Source organism: Aythya ferina (genome assembly GCF_964211825.1).
Source record: "Aythya ferina genome assembly, chromosome: 4".
Taxonomy (NCBI): Eukaryota; Metazoa; Chordata; class Aves; order Anseriformes; family Anatidae; genus Aythya; species Aythya ferina.
Window position 1 is genome coordinate 77,208,049 of NC_140300.1, and position 17,266 is coordinate 77,225,314.

At 40.0% G+C, this 17,266-nt stretch overlaps 1 protein-coding gene across 9 annotated transcripts in view; it reads left to right on the forward strand.

The window, feature by feature from the left end:
* Window positions 1-13,726, forward strand: part of WDFY3 (WD repeat and FYVE domain containing 3) — a 190,970-nt gene extending 177,244 nt beyond the window's left edge. For all 9 annotated transcript variants that reach the window (XM_084518372.1, XM_084518373.1, XM_084518366.1 and 6 more), the window contains 10 exons: window positions 520-667; window positions 2,133-2,287; window positions 2,740-2,898; window positions 4,323-4,502; window positions 5,596-5,778; window positions 6,098-6,194; window positions 7,242-7,571; window positions 8,636-8,747; window positions 8,974-9,171; window positions 10,017-13,726. In XM_084518372.1, coding sequence (XP_084374498.1) covers window positions 520-667; window positions 2,133-2,287; window positions 2,740-2,898; window positions 4,323-4,502; window positions 5,596-5,778; window positions 6,098-6,194; window positions 7,242-7,571; window positions 8,636-8,747; window positions 8,974-9,171; window positions 10,017-10,137 — 1,683 coding nt within the window. In that variant the 3' untranslated portion in view covers window positions 10,138-13,726. The remainder of the gene's footprint in view (window positions 1-519; window positions 668-2,132; window positions 2,288-2,739; window positions 2,899-4,322; window positions 4,503-5,595; window positions 5,779-6,097; window positions 6,195-7,241; window positions 7,572-8,635; window positions 8,748-8,973; window positions 9,172-10,016) is intronic.
* Window positions 13,727-17,266: the final 3,540 nt, after the last annotated feature.

The following is a 17,266-nucleotide window of genomic DNA, read 5'->3' on the forward strand; positions in this document are numbered from 1 at the left end:
GTTTGGAGCTCTAGACTGTAGCAGAAGCACATGATTTCACAGGAGCCACAAGATATATCAGAACAGGCAATGTGGCAAAAATAAACAGTACAGTAGTGATAAGAGTGACAAGAGGGCAAATGTTAGGGTGTTAAATGAGAACCTGATTTTGACCAGTTCACTTGAAATTATTGGAGGAAACCTGCAACAGAATTCAACATCATCTTATGAATCACTTTTGGCATCCTTGCTTGCTTTACATCATCTGCTTTTGCAGCTAGAGGTAGCTTTAAAAATAATTTGCTCATTATATCCTAGTTGTTTTTTGTATTATTTGGTGAAGTCTCATCAAAATGTTTACTATAATTTATTAATGAACACTGAATAGTGGTGAGTCCATGAACACTGAGGGCAGTTAAGTAGAATTTACTGATCTGTAGAATTTTAATAAGGTGAATGGGACACTACTGATCTTTTTAAGACGGTGCTCTTGCAAACCTGTAATTTGTGATCATAAGTAATTTTTTTGATGAATTTCAGCTTTTTAAAAAACCACACCCTCCAAAGCGTGTTAGAAGCCGACTGAATGGAGAGGTTGTAGGAACCTCTGTACCCCCTGGTTCCACAAGTGACAAGATTTTTTTCCATCATTTAGACAACCTACGACCATCTCTTGCACCAGTGAAAGGTAAAACAAACCACAACACTTATTTCTGTTTCTTTCACAGAGCTTTCAGAGTTTCAATGAGAGAGTGTTTTTCAATATTTTGTTTAGTTTTAACTTTTATTCATAATGCTTGTAAATTTGAGAGAAAGAAATTTAAAATACCACAATGGTCTAAGGTTATTATTACTTAGCTTAAAGTATACTTGGAAAGTGCCAAATCTGTGCCATTTGGCAGTAACTTCTTAAAAGACACGGATAAAATGGGGCCTAAGCACCTTTTTCAAGTTTTAATGTGGAAAAAAGTGTTTGAAGCAAATTGCAAAGGTGTCTGAAGGATATTCAGAGTACTTTGTTTCTGGGCCAGCAGAGGCTTCACTGTTTATTTGCTATAGCAGAAGGATTGTTTTTCTCAGTGCCAACAAATACTGAGAATGTCGGCAGGAAAGGTTGGTTGCTGCAGTGAGACCAAAAAAGTGGGTTTTGACCTCATACGTGATATTGCAGTGAACAAAAGTTAATTGTCCATGAGGTAGGTAAATCCTATGCAGTGTTTTATGTCATAGATGTTTAAATGAATGTGTGTATTGTGTAAAAAGAAAAGGATGTACCATTACACAGAACGTAGCAGGGCTATACTTGAGGACAGGAAACAGGAAGCCTGTATTTGCAAAATTAGATAAATAAATAGGTAAGTAATTAGGAATGTAGACTGTGGGAATATTTGTCCAAGATCATGGAATCATCTAGGCTGGAAAAGACCTCTAAGATCATCTAGTCCAACCTCTAACCTAGCATTGTCAAGTCGCCCACTAAACCATGTTACTAAGTTCTACATCTACATGTCTCTCAAAGACCTCCCAGAATGGTGACTCAACCACTTCCCTGGGCAGCCTTTTCTAGTGCCATACAACCATTTTAGTAAGGAAATATCTCCTAATATCCAATGTAAACCACCCCTGGTGCAACCTGAGGCTATTTCCCCCTATCTTATCCCTTGGAGGTTGGGAGGAGAGCCCAATCCCCATCTCACTATGGCATCCTTTAAGGTAATGGTAAAGTACCATAAGGTCTTTCTTGAGCCTTCCTTTATCCAAGCTAATCAACCCCAGCTCCCTCAGCCACTCCTCATAAGGCTTACTTTCTAGACCCTTCACCATCTTCGTTACCCTTCTTGGGACACACTGCAGTGCCTCAATGTCTTTTTGTAGCGAGGGTCCCAAAATGATGTTGGCATCAATACCAAAAAAAAAAAAAAAAAAAAAAAAGTAATATTTTAATTGTGCTGAAAATGGTGCAATCATTTCTAATGAGAAATGTCAAAGAGGTAATGTCTGTGCGATGTTAAGCTTGAAGGATACTTCATGCAGCATTGCAGGTGGGACCAGAGCAATTGTATAATCTCTGGCTTTTGTAGAGCATCAGGTATTTAATGGGATCAGATAGTTTCTGTCTTTGCATTCAATAAAAGATAACTCTTCTTTTCTAGAGCTCAAGGAGCCTGTGGGACAGATCGTGTGTACTGATAAAGGCATTCTGGCAGTAGAACAGAATAAGGTTCTCATCCCACCTACTTGGAATAAAACTTTTGCTTGGGGCTATGCAGACCTCAGCTGTAGACTGGGTACCTACGAGTCAGACAAGGTTTGTCATCTGAAATTGGTTTTAGTGCTGAAAGCAATCAACTATTCAATAGTGAAAGAAATCCAGGAATGGAAACTTAGTTTGCATGTCAATGAAATAATATTTGCTTGTACTGTGTATGTTTTATTGCCCCCATCTGGTTGTCTTCATGAGAACATGAGCAGAATGACATAAGCTAATTCATAATAATTTTTAACAAGCCTGAAAAACAAACAAACAAAAAATCAAATTAAAGAATGCCAGTAAAATTCACCAATTCACCTTTTGTGTTCTGTCAGGAGCCATTTTATGGCTGAAGCTGGAATTACTTCTGTTTGTGGGAAATGTAAAAGAGACAGCAACGATATCTTAGTTACTTAATGGTCCAGCATTCATTGGGTGGCACTCGGGCTTTTATTTTTTCCTACCAAGTTCCAATTCTGCGAGTAATTCTTTGTTTTCTTTACTTCCAGGCAGTAATTGTTTATGAATGTTTGTCAGAATGGGGTCAGATACTGTGTGCCATTTGTCCCAACCCCAAACTAGTTATCACTGGGGGAACAAGCACAGCTGTGTGTGTGTGGGAAATGGGCATCTCCAAAGAAAAAGCTAAAGCCCTCACACTAAAACAGGTAAAGTACAATGAAGTTGCGTATTAGGCAAACTATGTTCCAAGATCCAAGGAAGTATGAAAGGAGTATTGCGTGCTCAGTAAGCTTTGGAACAGTGAATCAAGTAGACGTTTGGAAATCTAAGTAGTCACGGTACTGATCTGCATTGAAAATTGGCAAACTGTGTCTTTAGAATTGCATTGGTTTGAGGATAGTTGACCACTATGAGCTTTTTGGAGATGCAGGGAATTGGGTAGCAATGTTAACAACAGTATAAAGATGTATTTTGTGTGAAATAATCTGTGTTATTGTAGTGCTGCCCCCATCTGAAAACTGTCAGGGATGGCAGTGAAGGAGACTGTCTCAACTGTTCATTTTCCTTTTTCTAAGTACTTCTGTCTTTTCTTTTGGAGTTGTTATGTTTAAATTACATTTTTGGTCAAAACTTTGCGCTTTCTGACAGTAATATGGTATTTGTTGAGCATAGTATACTTGTTCAGGATAACTTTATATTGTTGTTTCTTTGTTAATTCAAGACATTATCTTTTTATACAACAAACAAGTACCTGTGGTTTTGTCAGTTGCAGTTAGGTACAGAGGAAGTCTTGTGTGTCTATTAAAAAAAAAACAAACAAAAAAAAACATCACCAACCCACCACCACCAAAAAAATAAATAAATCTCAAAGTATTCTAGGTGTGTGTGTCCTTGTTCTATGTAGTCAGATTATAAGAGCTATTGTTCCTGGTAGCATCTTAAAAATAGGATTTTTTTTTTTTTCCTAGTGGAAAGCTTCAGCTCAAACTAATCAGAAGAAATTTAGAGAATTTTTAACGAACTTCCCAACAGTAGTCTACAACAATGACTGTCCAAAGCTGTGTTTCCAAAGCTTTTTGCTTCTGCAAGATAAAACATCATAACCTGAGTTTCAGGGTAGTGTAATTAAGTTGCTTTGCTTTCATCTTCTTGCAGCAGTGGGGTCAGAGTAAATGCAAGACTGGTCGCTGCAGCTTATCTGATGACTTGTAACTTGATAAATGCGAAAAATCCAACTGTATTCCAGACTCCTGTTTCAATGGTTAGTTGAGGCCTAAAATCTAAAAGATGAGTCTTCTCAAAGCAGCTGCTTGTAACTTTCTCCTCCTTGCAATTAACCTTGACTTTTTGATTATAATTTTGGCTTCTCTTCCTTCGTCTTCTTTCAAACATCAACAGATGTTTAAATAGGAGCCTTTTGATATTTACAGTGAAATCCTGTTTTCAGAAAATGACTCCTATTAATTTCAATTATGGAAGTAGTTGCAACTAAATACTTCCAGTCTCAGTCCAGTTGGATCTTCTGATAGGTTATTAATGTTTACTTTACCTGAATCTCTTCAGGTGTAATGTAGTCATTTTTGTGCTCTCTCCTGATTGCACTACATTCCTCCTTGGTTCTGTTTTGCAGGCATTACTGGGTCATACTGACACTGTCACATGCTTAACAGCATCGCTAGCTTATCACATAATTGTGAGTGGATCACGGGATCGCACCTGCATCATTTGGGATTTGAATAAACTCTCATTTCTAACGCAGCTTCGAGGTCACAGGGCTCCAGTTTCAGCACTCTGTATAAATGAATTAACGGTAAGAAACAAGCACCATTCACCCAAGTGTGGTGGGAGCAATAGGCAAGAGTCAGAAATTATTAACATGAAGAAAAGCAGACTAGGCTATTCCGTTAATATGGGGAAACTTGATAATTCACGTTAAAATGAATGACCTGGTTTAGGGAATAATCTGCATCTTTTGTCCAGAGGAGCACATGGGTTTGTTCCATGCAGAGCGACTTAAGCTTGGCAGAGCTTATTAACAGTGCTGGCAGCAGTGTAACTAATGCAGTGTTCAGAGTGGTTTGTCAAACCTGTCATGGGAGCGAGGAGACTATTATATGTGACCTTGAGTGATTTCTGCTCTCTTAGGCTTAATTTAAAGGAAGCAGAAGGTGAATTAGATGAAGCTGTGGTGACAATTATAGCAGAAACAGACATATCCTAAGAGCTCCTCTCTCTGAAACTCCTATAAGTTGCATTTTGCCATTTATCCAGTGCCCATGAGCATCAAAACATTTGCCTGAGATGAAACCTTTCTTAGTTGGTCCATCTGATCTGGATGGACCATGCTTCATCTGGAACAATCTAATGGATGAAATCTAGATAAAATGGTGCTGAAATGCCAAGAGGGGGGTAGCAAGAGGTACAGTTTATTAGCTGCTCATCATTGCTGTAGTGTTGCCAGTATAGTAAACCACAGCTACCATATTCCTTTTGCACTAGTTGAAGTTGGGCCTTCTTTTGCTCTTCTTCCAATAGAGAAACAAATTAAATTAAAGGCAGTATGTATCAGTGAAAAAGAGTGAAGGCACCATGAGCTAGGTCATTTAATTGGGAATGGCAAGTACTTAAAATATACTGTTGGCTGCTTCTGCTATGAAAAATGGAGGAATTGGTCTATTCATTATATGCTGTAAATACAATGGCATGGTTGTAACTAGGTCTGCTTTTGTACAAACAGTTTTTAAAAATGCATATTGTTCTCAAGGTTTTTTTAGGTGGTCAAACTCAGGAACTACTGAAAAGTTCCTGGTGAGATGCTTTAATAAATAAATTTAGCTTATATTTTTGCTTAATTAAAACCCAAGACTTGTATTGAAATATGAAGATGTTACTGGTCTTTTTAGGGGGATATCGTATCATGTGCTGGCACTTATATCCATGTATGGAGTATTAACGGCAGCCCTACCGCAAGTGTGAACACTTTCACTGGTCGAAGCCAGCAAATCATGTGTTGCTTTGTGTCAGAGATGAATGAGTGGGATACCCAGAATGTCATAGTGACGGGACATTCAGATGGAGTTGTCAGGGTAGGTACCAGGAATCACTGTTTGGAAAAATAAATTTATGCCTTTGTAATAGTAAATAGGTAAGTCATGTCTATCCAAGACAGGGTCTTGGCTAGTATCAAAAGTAGTCCTCCTATACTGGTATGCTCCACCTGTACAGTTCATGCACGTGCGTAGATGTCTTCCTATACCCCCTTGAAAACAGGACTTAAAATGGTGATGTGACCTGCCTGTTGTGCTACCAGTGTTTGATTCTCATAATTCCTCTTAACTCTAGAAGTAGCTAGGAAGAACTCTTAAGAGTTCAGTATGTGTCAGTTGCCTTATCCTGTCCCTCCAGTTCTGGCGGATGGAGTTTTTGCAAGTACCAGAAACACCAGCTCCAGAGCCTGCGGAGGTGCTGGAAATGCAAGAGGATTGTCAGGAAGCACAAATAGGTACGTCTCCTACCCACAGTTTCGTATTTCCTTCTTAACTGATCACTTCTATATGTAGGTAAAATCCTATGTAGTGCAGAACAGATGATAGATGTTTTTCTCTCAGTGGAGAATATAAGTCCTTTAGGCATAACAGACAATCGGAGTTTTCATTCACCACCTTTCTTATGGTAGTTTCATATTGTAATGAGTAAGGAAAATCATGGCCATCATGCCCTTTATTTTATTTTCGGGGGGGGGGGGGGGGGGTAAGGTCCTTTCTTGGATTATTTCTCTGTCAGCGAACCCAGTGGATGTATGTTGCCATCGTCTCAAAGCTATACATTTCTTTATCTTGAAATAAAACGATAGCACAACAGCAGAGTTAAGAACAACACAATGTTCTGTCAGTAGATCAGACAAATAATGCTGGCTTCTGTGAGCTTAAGAACTTGATCTGTGCTTTATGGACATTGGTTTAACTCATCTTTCTCTTTTCGTCTTCATGTTGAGGATATGATCTGGATGTGGATCCTATGATACTCATTAGTAATTGTTATATAAATAAAGCTCAGATGTTCAGTGTCACTGGGAATATCAGCATCTGGGACAGTTGCATTTTTACAAGCAAAGCTTGTTGTTAATATGTCTGCATGATGGTTTTCAGTCAACCCAAGTCTCTCTATTGATGTTTACTTGTGTAAAGTTTCCTTAGTAGCAGGAGGACCTTTTTTCCTAACTTAAGTAGTTTTGAAAGTTTTGCTCGTTGTTTCTTTCATAGCGTACCGCAGAAGAACTATTGTAGTAACTACCTACAGCTAAGGAATGCTGTATTCTGACAGACCAGTGCAAAAAAATGATGAACAGCATAGTGGTTCCTGCTGGTATTTACAGTGGTGGGAGACTGATCTCTTGCAAAGGCTATGAGATTTCAGCATGTGGTTTCCCTCTGGTCGTGCTGTAGTGGCACCTGTTGGGTTGTCTGTAGTGGAGCAGCAGAACAGGATAAAAGCTCACTTTATAAGCAGTCCTGCTAACAACATCGTCTCTACTGTTGCATGAATCCAGGGCAGGAAGCCCACGAAGAGGACAGCAGCGACTCCGACGCAGATGATCCGTGCATTGACCAGGATGTGAAAGCTCAAGAGAGCCAGAGTCAACCAGGCAGCACCAGCCACAGACCTAGGTCATCATCAAATAGAGTGGCAGCAGCATGGTCAGCAGACAGTGGCTCTGACGACTCCAGGCGTTGGTCAGACCAGCTCAGCTTGGATGAGAAAGATGGCTTTATCTTTGTGAATTATTCTGAGGGACAAGGAAAAATGCATCCCCATGCTCAGGTTAACCACCCGCACCCCAGCTATGCTGAAGCACGGCACTATAGCAAGCTTAAACCAGGTAAAACAAATTGGGCATGCTTCCTTGGTCAGAAAAATATGCTGTCAGCATTGACCTAAAAGGCAGTGTCTCTGCAGCTTTGAGCAGTGTTGGCTGATGAATTACAAAAGGATCAATGAAGAGAAAAGTTTATTTACTGAGGCTGCATTTTGTTTGATTTTTTTTTCCCCTGCAAAACTTCGGTGGATTTGCCCTAGCTGGCAGCTAAGCTGCTCACTCACCATCCCTGCAGCAGGATGTGGGGACAGAATAGTAAGAGCAAAAGCAAAGAAATTCATGGGTCAAGCTATGGATAGTATAATAAGTAAAGTAAAGAGGAAGAAAAAACAGAACAAGTGGTACAAAGGCACTTGCCACCTCCCACAAGAAGACTGATGCCTGACCAGTCCCAGAGCAAATGGCTGCTTTACTAAAAAGTGCCCTCTGCTCAGTTCTATGGCTGAGCATGGTGTTACCTGACATGCAGTATCCCTTTGGTCCATTGGGGTCAGCTGCTGAGTGTTTGTTCCCTCCCAGCTTCTTGCATACCCCCAGACTATTGGTGGGAGTACACTATATGGTGGGAGGAGGAAGAATGGGGAAAAAAGAGAAAACCTTAGCACTGTGCAAGTACTGCTCAGCAGTAACCAAAACACTGGTGTTTCTTCAATGCTATTTTAGTCACATAACCAAAGCACAGCACGATATGGGCTGTTATGAAAAAAAATGAACCACAGGCAGAAATATTAATCTGGGCTATTGCAGGTAAAACACTCTCAGTCCTGTCAGGCTTTGTGTCTGGGTTTCACTGTATATGTCACCTTCTTTGCAACTACCAGCTGGACCTGGGGAAATGTGAAGCTGTTGGCTTTATGTTGTGTTCTCTACTTTTGTGCATGCATCAAGGAGCAGCTGTTTTCCCTGAGTGAAACTTGAGTCTCAGAGAGTTGTCAGTCTCTGGAGAGAGAAAGATTATTCCTTTCTCCAGAGTCACATGTCTGGTTATGTTGGGGAGGAAGGGGGTAACAAAAACGAGAATAAGCAAATTTGCTTTTTTTCACCTTCTACTTCCTGCTCACTTCTAGGATACAGATGGGAGCGTCAGCTAGTGTTTAGAAGCAAACTAACTATGCACACAGCATTTGATCGCAAAGACAATGCACATCCAGCGGAAATCACCGCACTCGGCATCTCTAAGTGAGTATCTCTCAAAAGATTACCTGACGCTTTTTTTGGCATTGTTGGGAGATGTAGTATGAAGCAGACAGCATTCTTGGCATAATGCTGTTCTATGGTTCTTTAGGTTAGAGCAGTAGTTGATATCTTGGTCATAAAATGTCATTTAATATTCTGACATCTAAAATCAACTGTTTATGTCTGTGAGCTCTAGTTGTTAAGGGAATGCTTTTCTTTTTTCTTGCAGAGATCACAGCAGAATTCTTATTGGTGATGGTCGTGGCAGAGTGTTCAGCTGGTCTGTGAGCGATCAGCCAGGCCGATCTGCAGCTGATCACTGGGTGAAGGACGAGGGGGGAGACAGCTGTTCCGGCTGCGCTGTCCGGTTTTCACTCACTGAGAGGCGTCACCACTGCAGGAACTGTGGACAGCTCTTCTGCCAAAAGTAAGTCAGCCACAAGTCTCTTGCAGACTCTTTTCCATATAGAATTTTAGACTGGTTAAAGTTATTGCATACCACCAAATTCTGCTAACAGACTGACATTTTCCACTCCCTTACCAAAACAGAACTGATGAATAAAAACCATCAGTGCTTTGAAATTTCCAGGCAGGAGATGGTAAAGGCAGATAAGCCCCTTTATAAAAAAAAAAAAAAAAAAAAAAAAAAAAAAACAGTTAAGATTTCAGCTGACAATAAGTGTCAACTGAGAATGAAATCTGGTGCCAGTTTTGAAAGTTCCCTGTCACCCATCTAGGGAGACAAAGTCTTGAACTCTAGGCGTAGTATCTTAGCAAAGGAAAAAAAAAAAAAAACAAACAAAAAGCTTTTTCGGCAAATAGCTTATCTTGTCAGTCTAGAAGCAACACAGTCAAAATGCAAACAGTGCACAGGACTGTAAGGATGCTGATTTCAGTAACATGCAGCCTCAGACAGCAAAGCATGTAACACAGGATATACATGAGCTCCCCCTAGCCAGGAGCAAAGGTGGGAGTCTCTTTTCTTGTCCAGGGGGTTGGAGACAGTACTTTCATCTATGCAGCCGCACTTAGAGTCAAAAATAGTAAGGATGATTCTTTGGAAGCTACCTCACGTGCAGAGTCATATTATTGATGCTGTGGTGACCGTACAAGTTAAATCCTTATTCTGCCAGGCTGCATTCTATTTCTACATCAGAATTTGTTTGAATGGTGTTCTGGTATTTGAAGTCATGATAATTTTTTTTTCAACTGGGAAAAAAAATGGTCTGTCTGGGAGAGGACCAGAGATCACAGCAGTGTTTTCCTCTACAGGTGCAGTCGGTTTCAGTCTGAAATCAAGCGTCTGAAGATTTCATCTCCGGTCAGAGTCTGCCAGAACTGTTTCTACAACTTGCAGCACGAGCGGGGTTTGGAGGAGGGGCCCAGGAATTGATAGGGTATTGGCAAACGAAGAGCCCATCCAGCCCCAAAGTCACTACAAGAGTTCATGAGAGGACTGTGCTGTGATCAGAAGGGATTAGAATATTGTCTGTTTACACTTAAGATTATACTGCTTTTTAAGCACTGAAAGTATAAGGGATCACTGAATTGATTTGTGTTGATGGAAGGTGAATGATGAGGTTAACGGCATATTTAAGTGAGAGCAAGGCCCAGTAAGACATAGTTGATAACTTCAAATATAATAGAATTGTCAACCTCTAACTCTGTTGACATGGTATAAAGAAAATCCTCACTTATCCTAAACATCAGTTCTTGTCTTGTTTTTGTAGAGCTAGTTACCTTTACCGGGGCGAGAGGGGAGGGGAAGGCTTTTTAGAAGATAGTTGTAAATCTGCCTTCTTCGCAAGCAACTGTGTAGTTAGATACACAGTTATATTATATGTAAATAGATATAATGGCCTTTTTATCTAAATATGAACTTAACTGCCTGTTACACGGGATTTCAGATTAACCGCTATACTTTGTGTGGCATCTTTATCTCATCTATCAACTTAAATATGAATGTTTAAATAACAACAACAAAAAAAGAAAACTCAAAGGCATTATGTGTATTTCAGTTAAAAATCCAGTCTGTGCATGTTTGTTCTTTCTGTTGCCCACAATATCTTTATTTAAAAAAAAAAAAGGCTATTCATGGGATTACATGTTGTTTTTTTCAAAAGAAAAAAAAAATTTTGAAAATAGTACTTGGAATATTTTATTCTAGCTGTAAGATAACCAGGAACTAAAATTGTACACTTTGGTTGCATTTTATACCAAATTGTTTACCACTTCGTGTTGTTCATATTTAACAAGGCCTCTTTTATACATATGTCAGAGCTAAAGTTTTGTTAATGACTTAATGTTCATTAGCAGCTGATTCATGCAGTGCAAGAACCAGCTTTTACCTTATTTAAATGAATAGCAATTGGCTTGCATACAGGTACAGAATTAATTTCTTGTGCATATAATGTAACCTCCTGTCCCGTAGCTTATTTGCAAAAAAATGTTTGGAACAACATAGTTGTTGCTCTGAAACAGGTTAGTGCTGGTCCTGGCAGAAATGCTTCTCAGAGCTATCTTCACATGTCAGCAAATGGCATGAACTCGAGGACAGCAGTAGATTTCCATTACCATTTTTAAAGTTTTAATATGAATTAAATTGCAGGTTTTGTTTGTTTGTTTGTTTTTTACTACTCTCACTTGTTTTGCACTACATGTGGGATAAAGTAGAGACACGGACATCCACTGAGATTGGAACACATGCATCAGATAGGCCCATGGACTACTCTCCAAAGGAGGTCTTGACAGTGTTTTTTTTTGTTTGTTTGTTTGTTTGTTTTGTTTCTTTAATGTATATGTATGTATTTTGTAAATGAGTGATAAACTGATATAGATCTAGGTACGTTGGCAGTGGGTTCTTCTAAATAACAGTAAGGATATGACCCAAGCCAACAGAAGACAAGTGGCTCCGCTAGAATGTCATTGAGTGTCTTTGCTCCAGATGGTGAGATTGTTCTTCGCTGGAGTGAATTGGGTGGACTCTGGTCCCTGGACTGCAGGTGGTTAATGCTATTGTTGGAATTGCAGCATGGAAAATATGGGATCCTCTGTGGTAGCATGAGCAACTTCCAGAGGGTTGCCAATGCCAAGGGGGCACACTGTCTTCTCTTGACTGGGGCTTCTAGGGGAGAATAATTTGTTAGTCCTGACCACTTACTCTTTAACCTGGTATCACATGTTTATGCACTGAAGGTTAAATATGTATTTTGATACAAGTTTGTTTATTATGTATGTGCTGGTCTGTAAAATGAGATAAATTACTGTTTTGGTATGTATACTAGGTCCCTAAATGAACAGAAAGACTACTCAGCAGTGTGCAAGGGCTCTAGAGTAAAAACAGGTTTGATTAAATGAGCTGACCCAAATAGATCCTTCTGGATCCGGACTGTGATGATGATGAAGTAGCTACATTGCATGGCTCCCTTGGCAGATTTATTGTTAAAACCAGAGGGGGGAAGTCCTCAAATGTGTGTGGAGTGTTTGAATGTCTGTATCCAGATGTTCTCTCTAACATTGCCTTGACCCTTCACAAAATGATGCAAAACCAGCATAGTTCAGAAGATAGGCTGGTAGCCTACACTTTTTCTGTTGGAAGAAAAGGCTATTTTAACAACTACTAAATGCCTTTGAGTACTCAGAGATTCCCTCTCCCTGCCTCCAGTTTTCAAATCAAAACCAAATTTAAGGAAGAATTAATTTCCACAGACTAGAGCTTTTACAGCCACATTATTAAACCCTAATAAAAACAGGGCTACTGTGACAGTAACTCTGATATACTCTAAACATGGAAAGAAAAATCTGACAGATAGTATTAGTGCAGGCTCATGAAGATCATGGGCTGTGGGTGGTGATATGGTTGATGATGTTTGACCACATAGGCATGTTGTATGGTTGTTGATCTGGGTGTTTTACTTTTGTCAGCGTGCTAAAATCAAGGTTGTTATGCCTTGCAAAGTCTGTAACATAAAGTTTAGTTCAAATTTGCATTTTGCAAACTGATAACCACGGCTTTCTGACTTAATTCTTTGGTTGAGCTGTTCCAAATACACATTCTCACAAGTAAGAGGTGTGGAAGGGAAAAAAAAAAAAAAACACAAAACAAAACACCTGCTGGTATTCCCTCTGGCAACTGGTGCTGTGGGCAACCGCTTTGTTCACTTGGGAGTGGTTTTTCTTTTCAAGGTTCTAATGCAAATACTTTGTTTTCCATGTAAAAATTTGTTGCGCAAAAATATACTCATGTACACTAACATCAGTAGACTGTAATCTCTGCAAGTACCTCACACATCTTCACCTGCCTTGTTCTTTGTAGGATACTTACTCATGTACTCTTAACATTCATATGTAGTGTGCAACTGTAATGTCACGCTTATGAGAGGAGTTGGCTGCCTCCAGCCTACAGTCATCAATTCAATAGCAAAACACTTTAGATAAGTTATTTTGCACTTTCTTATGTATAAAATTGGTAGATACTTATATTTGCTCTGTATCATTTAAAGACTTCTTTTGTTTCAGTAAATGAACTGTGTATAAAATATTTATGCAGTTACAACTGTTTTTAGAAAGTATTTTTAATTTCAGCAAGTTTGGTTACTTGTTGCATGACTATTAACAGAGCTGACTTTTTGTGTCAGTACAATGTATATTTTTTTTGTCCTGTTATTAACTTGTAAGCCCTAGTTAAATGACCATTTATTTGTACAGCATCAGGAGTAAATTGAAGATAACTGGCTAAGACTGGAGTGTGGAATTTTGTACTATATTGTAGAATCTAATATCTGTTTTTTGGTGGTTATGTAAAAGGCCTGACGATTTACTATCTAGTGTGCAATCTGTGATATCTGAATGTTCATTGTATATTTGTCTCCAATGCAAAAAGGTAGAGTAACACAATTACAATACATAATTAAATGCAATAGTTCAGGTACTTAAGTATTTTTTTTCATTTCAAATAAATAACTGCTATTTACCACCAAAAAGCTGTTTTGCATTTGTTGGAAAGAAGCAACATTTGCAGCTGAATAAACATTTTTAAAATGGGAGTGGTAATTGATGAGTACCATGTTTCTTTATCCTCAGAAAGAGTAAATTGCTACCATTTGATACAGTTTTGTTTTCTGAACACCAGTACATTCATCCACAGTGATGCAGTGTTGATATTGTGAATCTCTGTATAATTGGTTTTGGTTTATGAGTGTCATTTTAGTTTGTGAAGCCAGCAGAATTTGACAGTGTTTATAAGAGTAGGCCGTATAGATCCAGGGAAGGCAGACAGTAAAGAATGATTAAAGTCAAACTCCATGATGACGTGGCAAGAGGAGGAAGTATTAAAAACTTAAATCATCTTCCTCACGGAGAGGACAACTGCTAAAGCAGAACTTGACCTTATCTGGTGAGATACAGATTAAGATCCCCAAATATATATGTTTACTAATTCTTCAACCATTTTTAAACTATTTTCTGACTTGGTAATGCTAAAGAAGGTGGGTTTTCACTGTGGTAGTTACTTACATAGCAATGCTGGCTGCTAACATTTTTTCTCTACTTAAAAACCAGGCTTTGATGAAGTTGGACCTACCGTGTTCCTTGGCTGATTAACACTAGAACTCATGCTGCATTCTTGGTATTTATCAGTAAGTGTATTATTTGGCTGTAAAAGTCATTTCTACTGATGATTCTAACTGTCTGTGCTTACTGCATTAAATGTGAACTCATTTCATGAAGGCTTGGTGGTGTGTGTGTGTGGGGGGGGGTGTTCAGAGTGTATTTAAGTGTGCTCTTGGGTACTGGTTCTTTTGGGGTCACTGCTCTCTCCGTGGAGGGTGAGATGCCCTCCTACCCTTAGTTCCAGGATGGTCTGTGTGGCAGAACCTCTCGCTGTATGATATTTAAACCTTTTTTTCTCACTGGCAAAAATGAGTTAGCTCTCTTCATAGATTGGTTAAAACTTGTGCTTAATTTCATTTTGACTGATGCAAAGAACTTGTGGTTAGTTGCGTAAAAAAAATTTAGAGCTTTTCTTCTGTCTTCAAGACGTATGTTCCTATGAACTCAATCTAGTCTCTTATGGGTTCTTTTGGGGATAGTCTCTGTTTTGTTTGTTGCTGGTGGAGATGAATTCTTTTGAAAGCTTTTACTGATGGCTGTGTGATAACTTGGTGAAACCCTGCTCATAAGATGAGGCTTTGGGTGCTGAAAGTCTTCATCTTGAACCTGGCTGGCTTGAGTGTCTGGTGGAGTAAGCGGTGGTAGGAGTGAGAGATAATACTGGAGCACAGCCACACAGCTGTCTAATTTGTAGTCTTCTCTGTGTGAATATTGTTATTTGAACTGGCTACATAATCTGATTTCAAAGTAAATTAAATAAGAAGAAAGGCTTGAGAAAGGTTCAGTGCATTATAATAGATACTTTTTTCTAGCTGTGGGAAAGAAGTGTTGTGTGAAATCTGTTGTAAACTTCTTTTTTGACCTTAAATTGAAACTGATAAGATGCACCGGACTGAAAAGTTGGTGAAAAAATCAAGCTCCTCTGATCAAAATTCAGTAGCTACTTCTGCAGTTTGCCTAAAAAAGGGCCCTCGTAACCGTAACTTCAGTGGTAGGGCTGAGCAACATGCAAGGATAAATGAAGGTGAGCTAATACCTGCTTTGGAAGGTCCTTATTAGTGTAAGGAAATGCAGCAGGCCTTCCTCTGTGACCAGGGGGATTAGCATTCCTTTGCACTTGCCTGCAGTCAGCTGGAAGGGGTTAGTCTGAGCCGTGCCCATTCGATTAATAACTGAATTTCTATTTCCCTTGGCACTTCAGCTCATTGTGGTGGACAGGCTGCTAGCGTATGCTGAACAGCCAGCTGGTGGGGGACTGAACCAGGCGGTGTCCTTCCATTGGGATGCGGATTTGCATTACTGCTGGGATTGAGGCATGATGAGTTGCAGTCCTGCTGATGCTGGGCAGCCCATAAAATCCTCATGAGGACAACCACTAGTCTGATCATCCATCAGCAGATGCCTTTAAGGCTACTTGCGTAGGACATAAACCCAAAGGGAGTTCAAATGCAGTCTCTTGGTCTTCCTAGAAGTTGTGTCAAGCCAGAAGTGGAGTTTGGCTGTTTATTTACAGTGAGCACTTTGTCTTTCACAGAACCTACAGAAAATACACATTACTATGTGCTTGTGGGATCTTTTTTTCCTTTTAGCCAAAAAATGACAGAGGCAATGCGGGTGGTCACTTGTGTTTGCTGGGGAGTGCACTGGGCATTATTTCTGGAGGGTTAGGGTCCCAGCCCTGTCTTTGCCTGTGCTGGGTGGCCTCAGAGGGCGTGTGGCTTGGGCAAGAGCAGCTCTGATGCTCACACCCACCAACCCACAGACCTTGGGAAGACTTCACTGTACGGCTTGCCACGCTCCCTAGCTTCTGGTGGGGACCTCCAGTGGCTTTCATGGAAAGCAAGCACGTAGCTATGTGTAACAGGCTTTTTTTTTTTTTTTTTCTTCAAGAAAAAAGAAAGTGAAAAACGTTTTTCAAAGGGAATCAAGATTTGCAATGGACAACAACCACTGTCCTAATAGTTGAAAACTTTGCATTTCTCTGATAAAGAGTCAAAGTCCTGTTGAGGCATAGTCTGAAGAGAGGGAAAGCATGTGCAGGTTGTGTTTAATTTCTTCCCTATCTCAGTTTAGACAGTGATGGTGCTCCCCACCTTGCTGAAGGGTCCCTCTTCTCAGTTTTCAGGTCAGCCTCCCGCTGCCAGGGCTGCACTATCTCCTGCTGGTCCCAGGCTGTGTGTAACGCCACCAAAGGTGGAGTGGGAAAGCAGGGCTTTGAACTACCGGGCTCCTGTTGCATGAAGCTCACAGGAAGTTCAGTCTGCAAATGCTGTGGGCTTTGAATGTATTGGTTTTTTTCTCCTGACTGCAGTGAAATTCATCTCAGGTTGCTCTGGTCAGCTTACGGTAAAGAGCAGAGAAAGGTCTGCAAGTGGTAAAAGCAAACTGAGTTTGAGCATCAGCCAGAACACTGGCCAGGTAGCTGTTAGTTCAGCCCGCTTTCTGTCTTCCAGGGCCACCCGGTCCTGTCAAAAAATGGCTGTAGTCATGTGTTGGTGACCAGGGAGAGGAAGTGAAGGATGCTGATATTGACTGCTACTGTGCACGGAGAAGGGTTTGGCAAAGCCAGCCCCCGTCTGGTTTCAAAGTGAGTGGGAATCATAGAATATCCCAAGTTGTGTTACATATGGAGTGGTAAGTCGTGTTGAGAAAATGGTTGATATTAATAAAAAAGGGGGAGATTTGGGAATGTGGCCATGGGGGTTGGAAAGCCCTGTGGTTAATGATAACATCAGACTCTTAACAATGAGGCCATCAGGAATGTGAAGAGTTTAGAGGGAACAAAGAAGGGTGATTCAGGAGACTCCATGCCGTCTGGGGTTGCTTGTTCTCCAGCCATTAAGGCATGGAAGTTTCTGGGTGTTTGCTGTTGCTGTTTTATGCAAAGTTGTTTGACCAATGAAAAGTTGTTT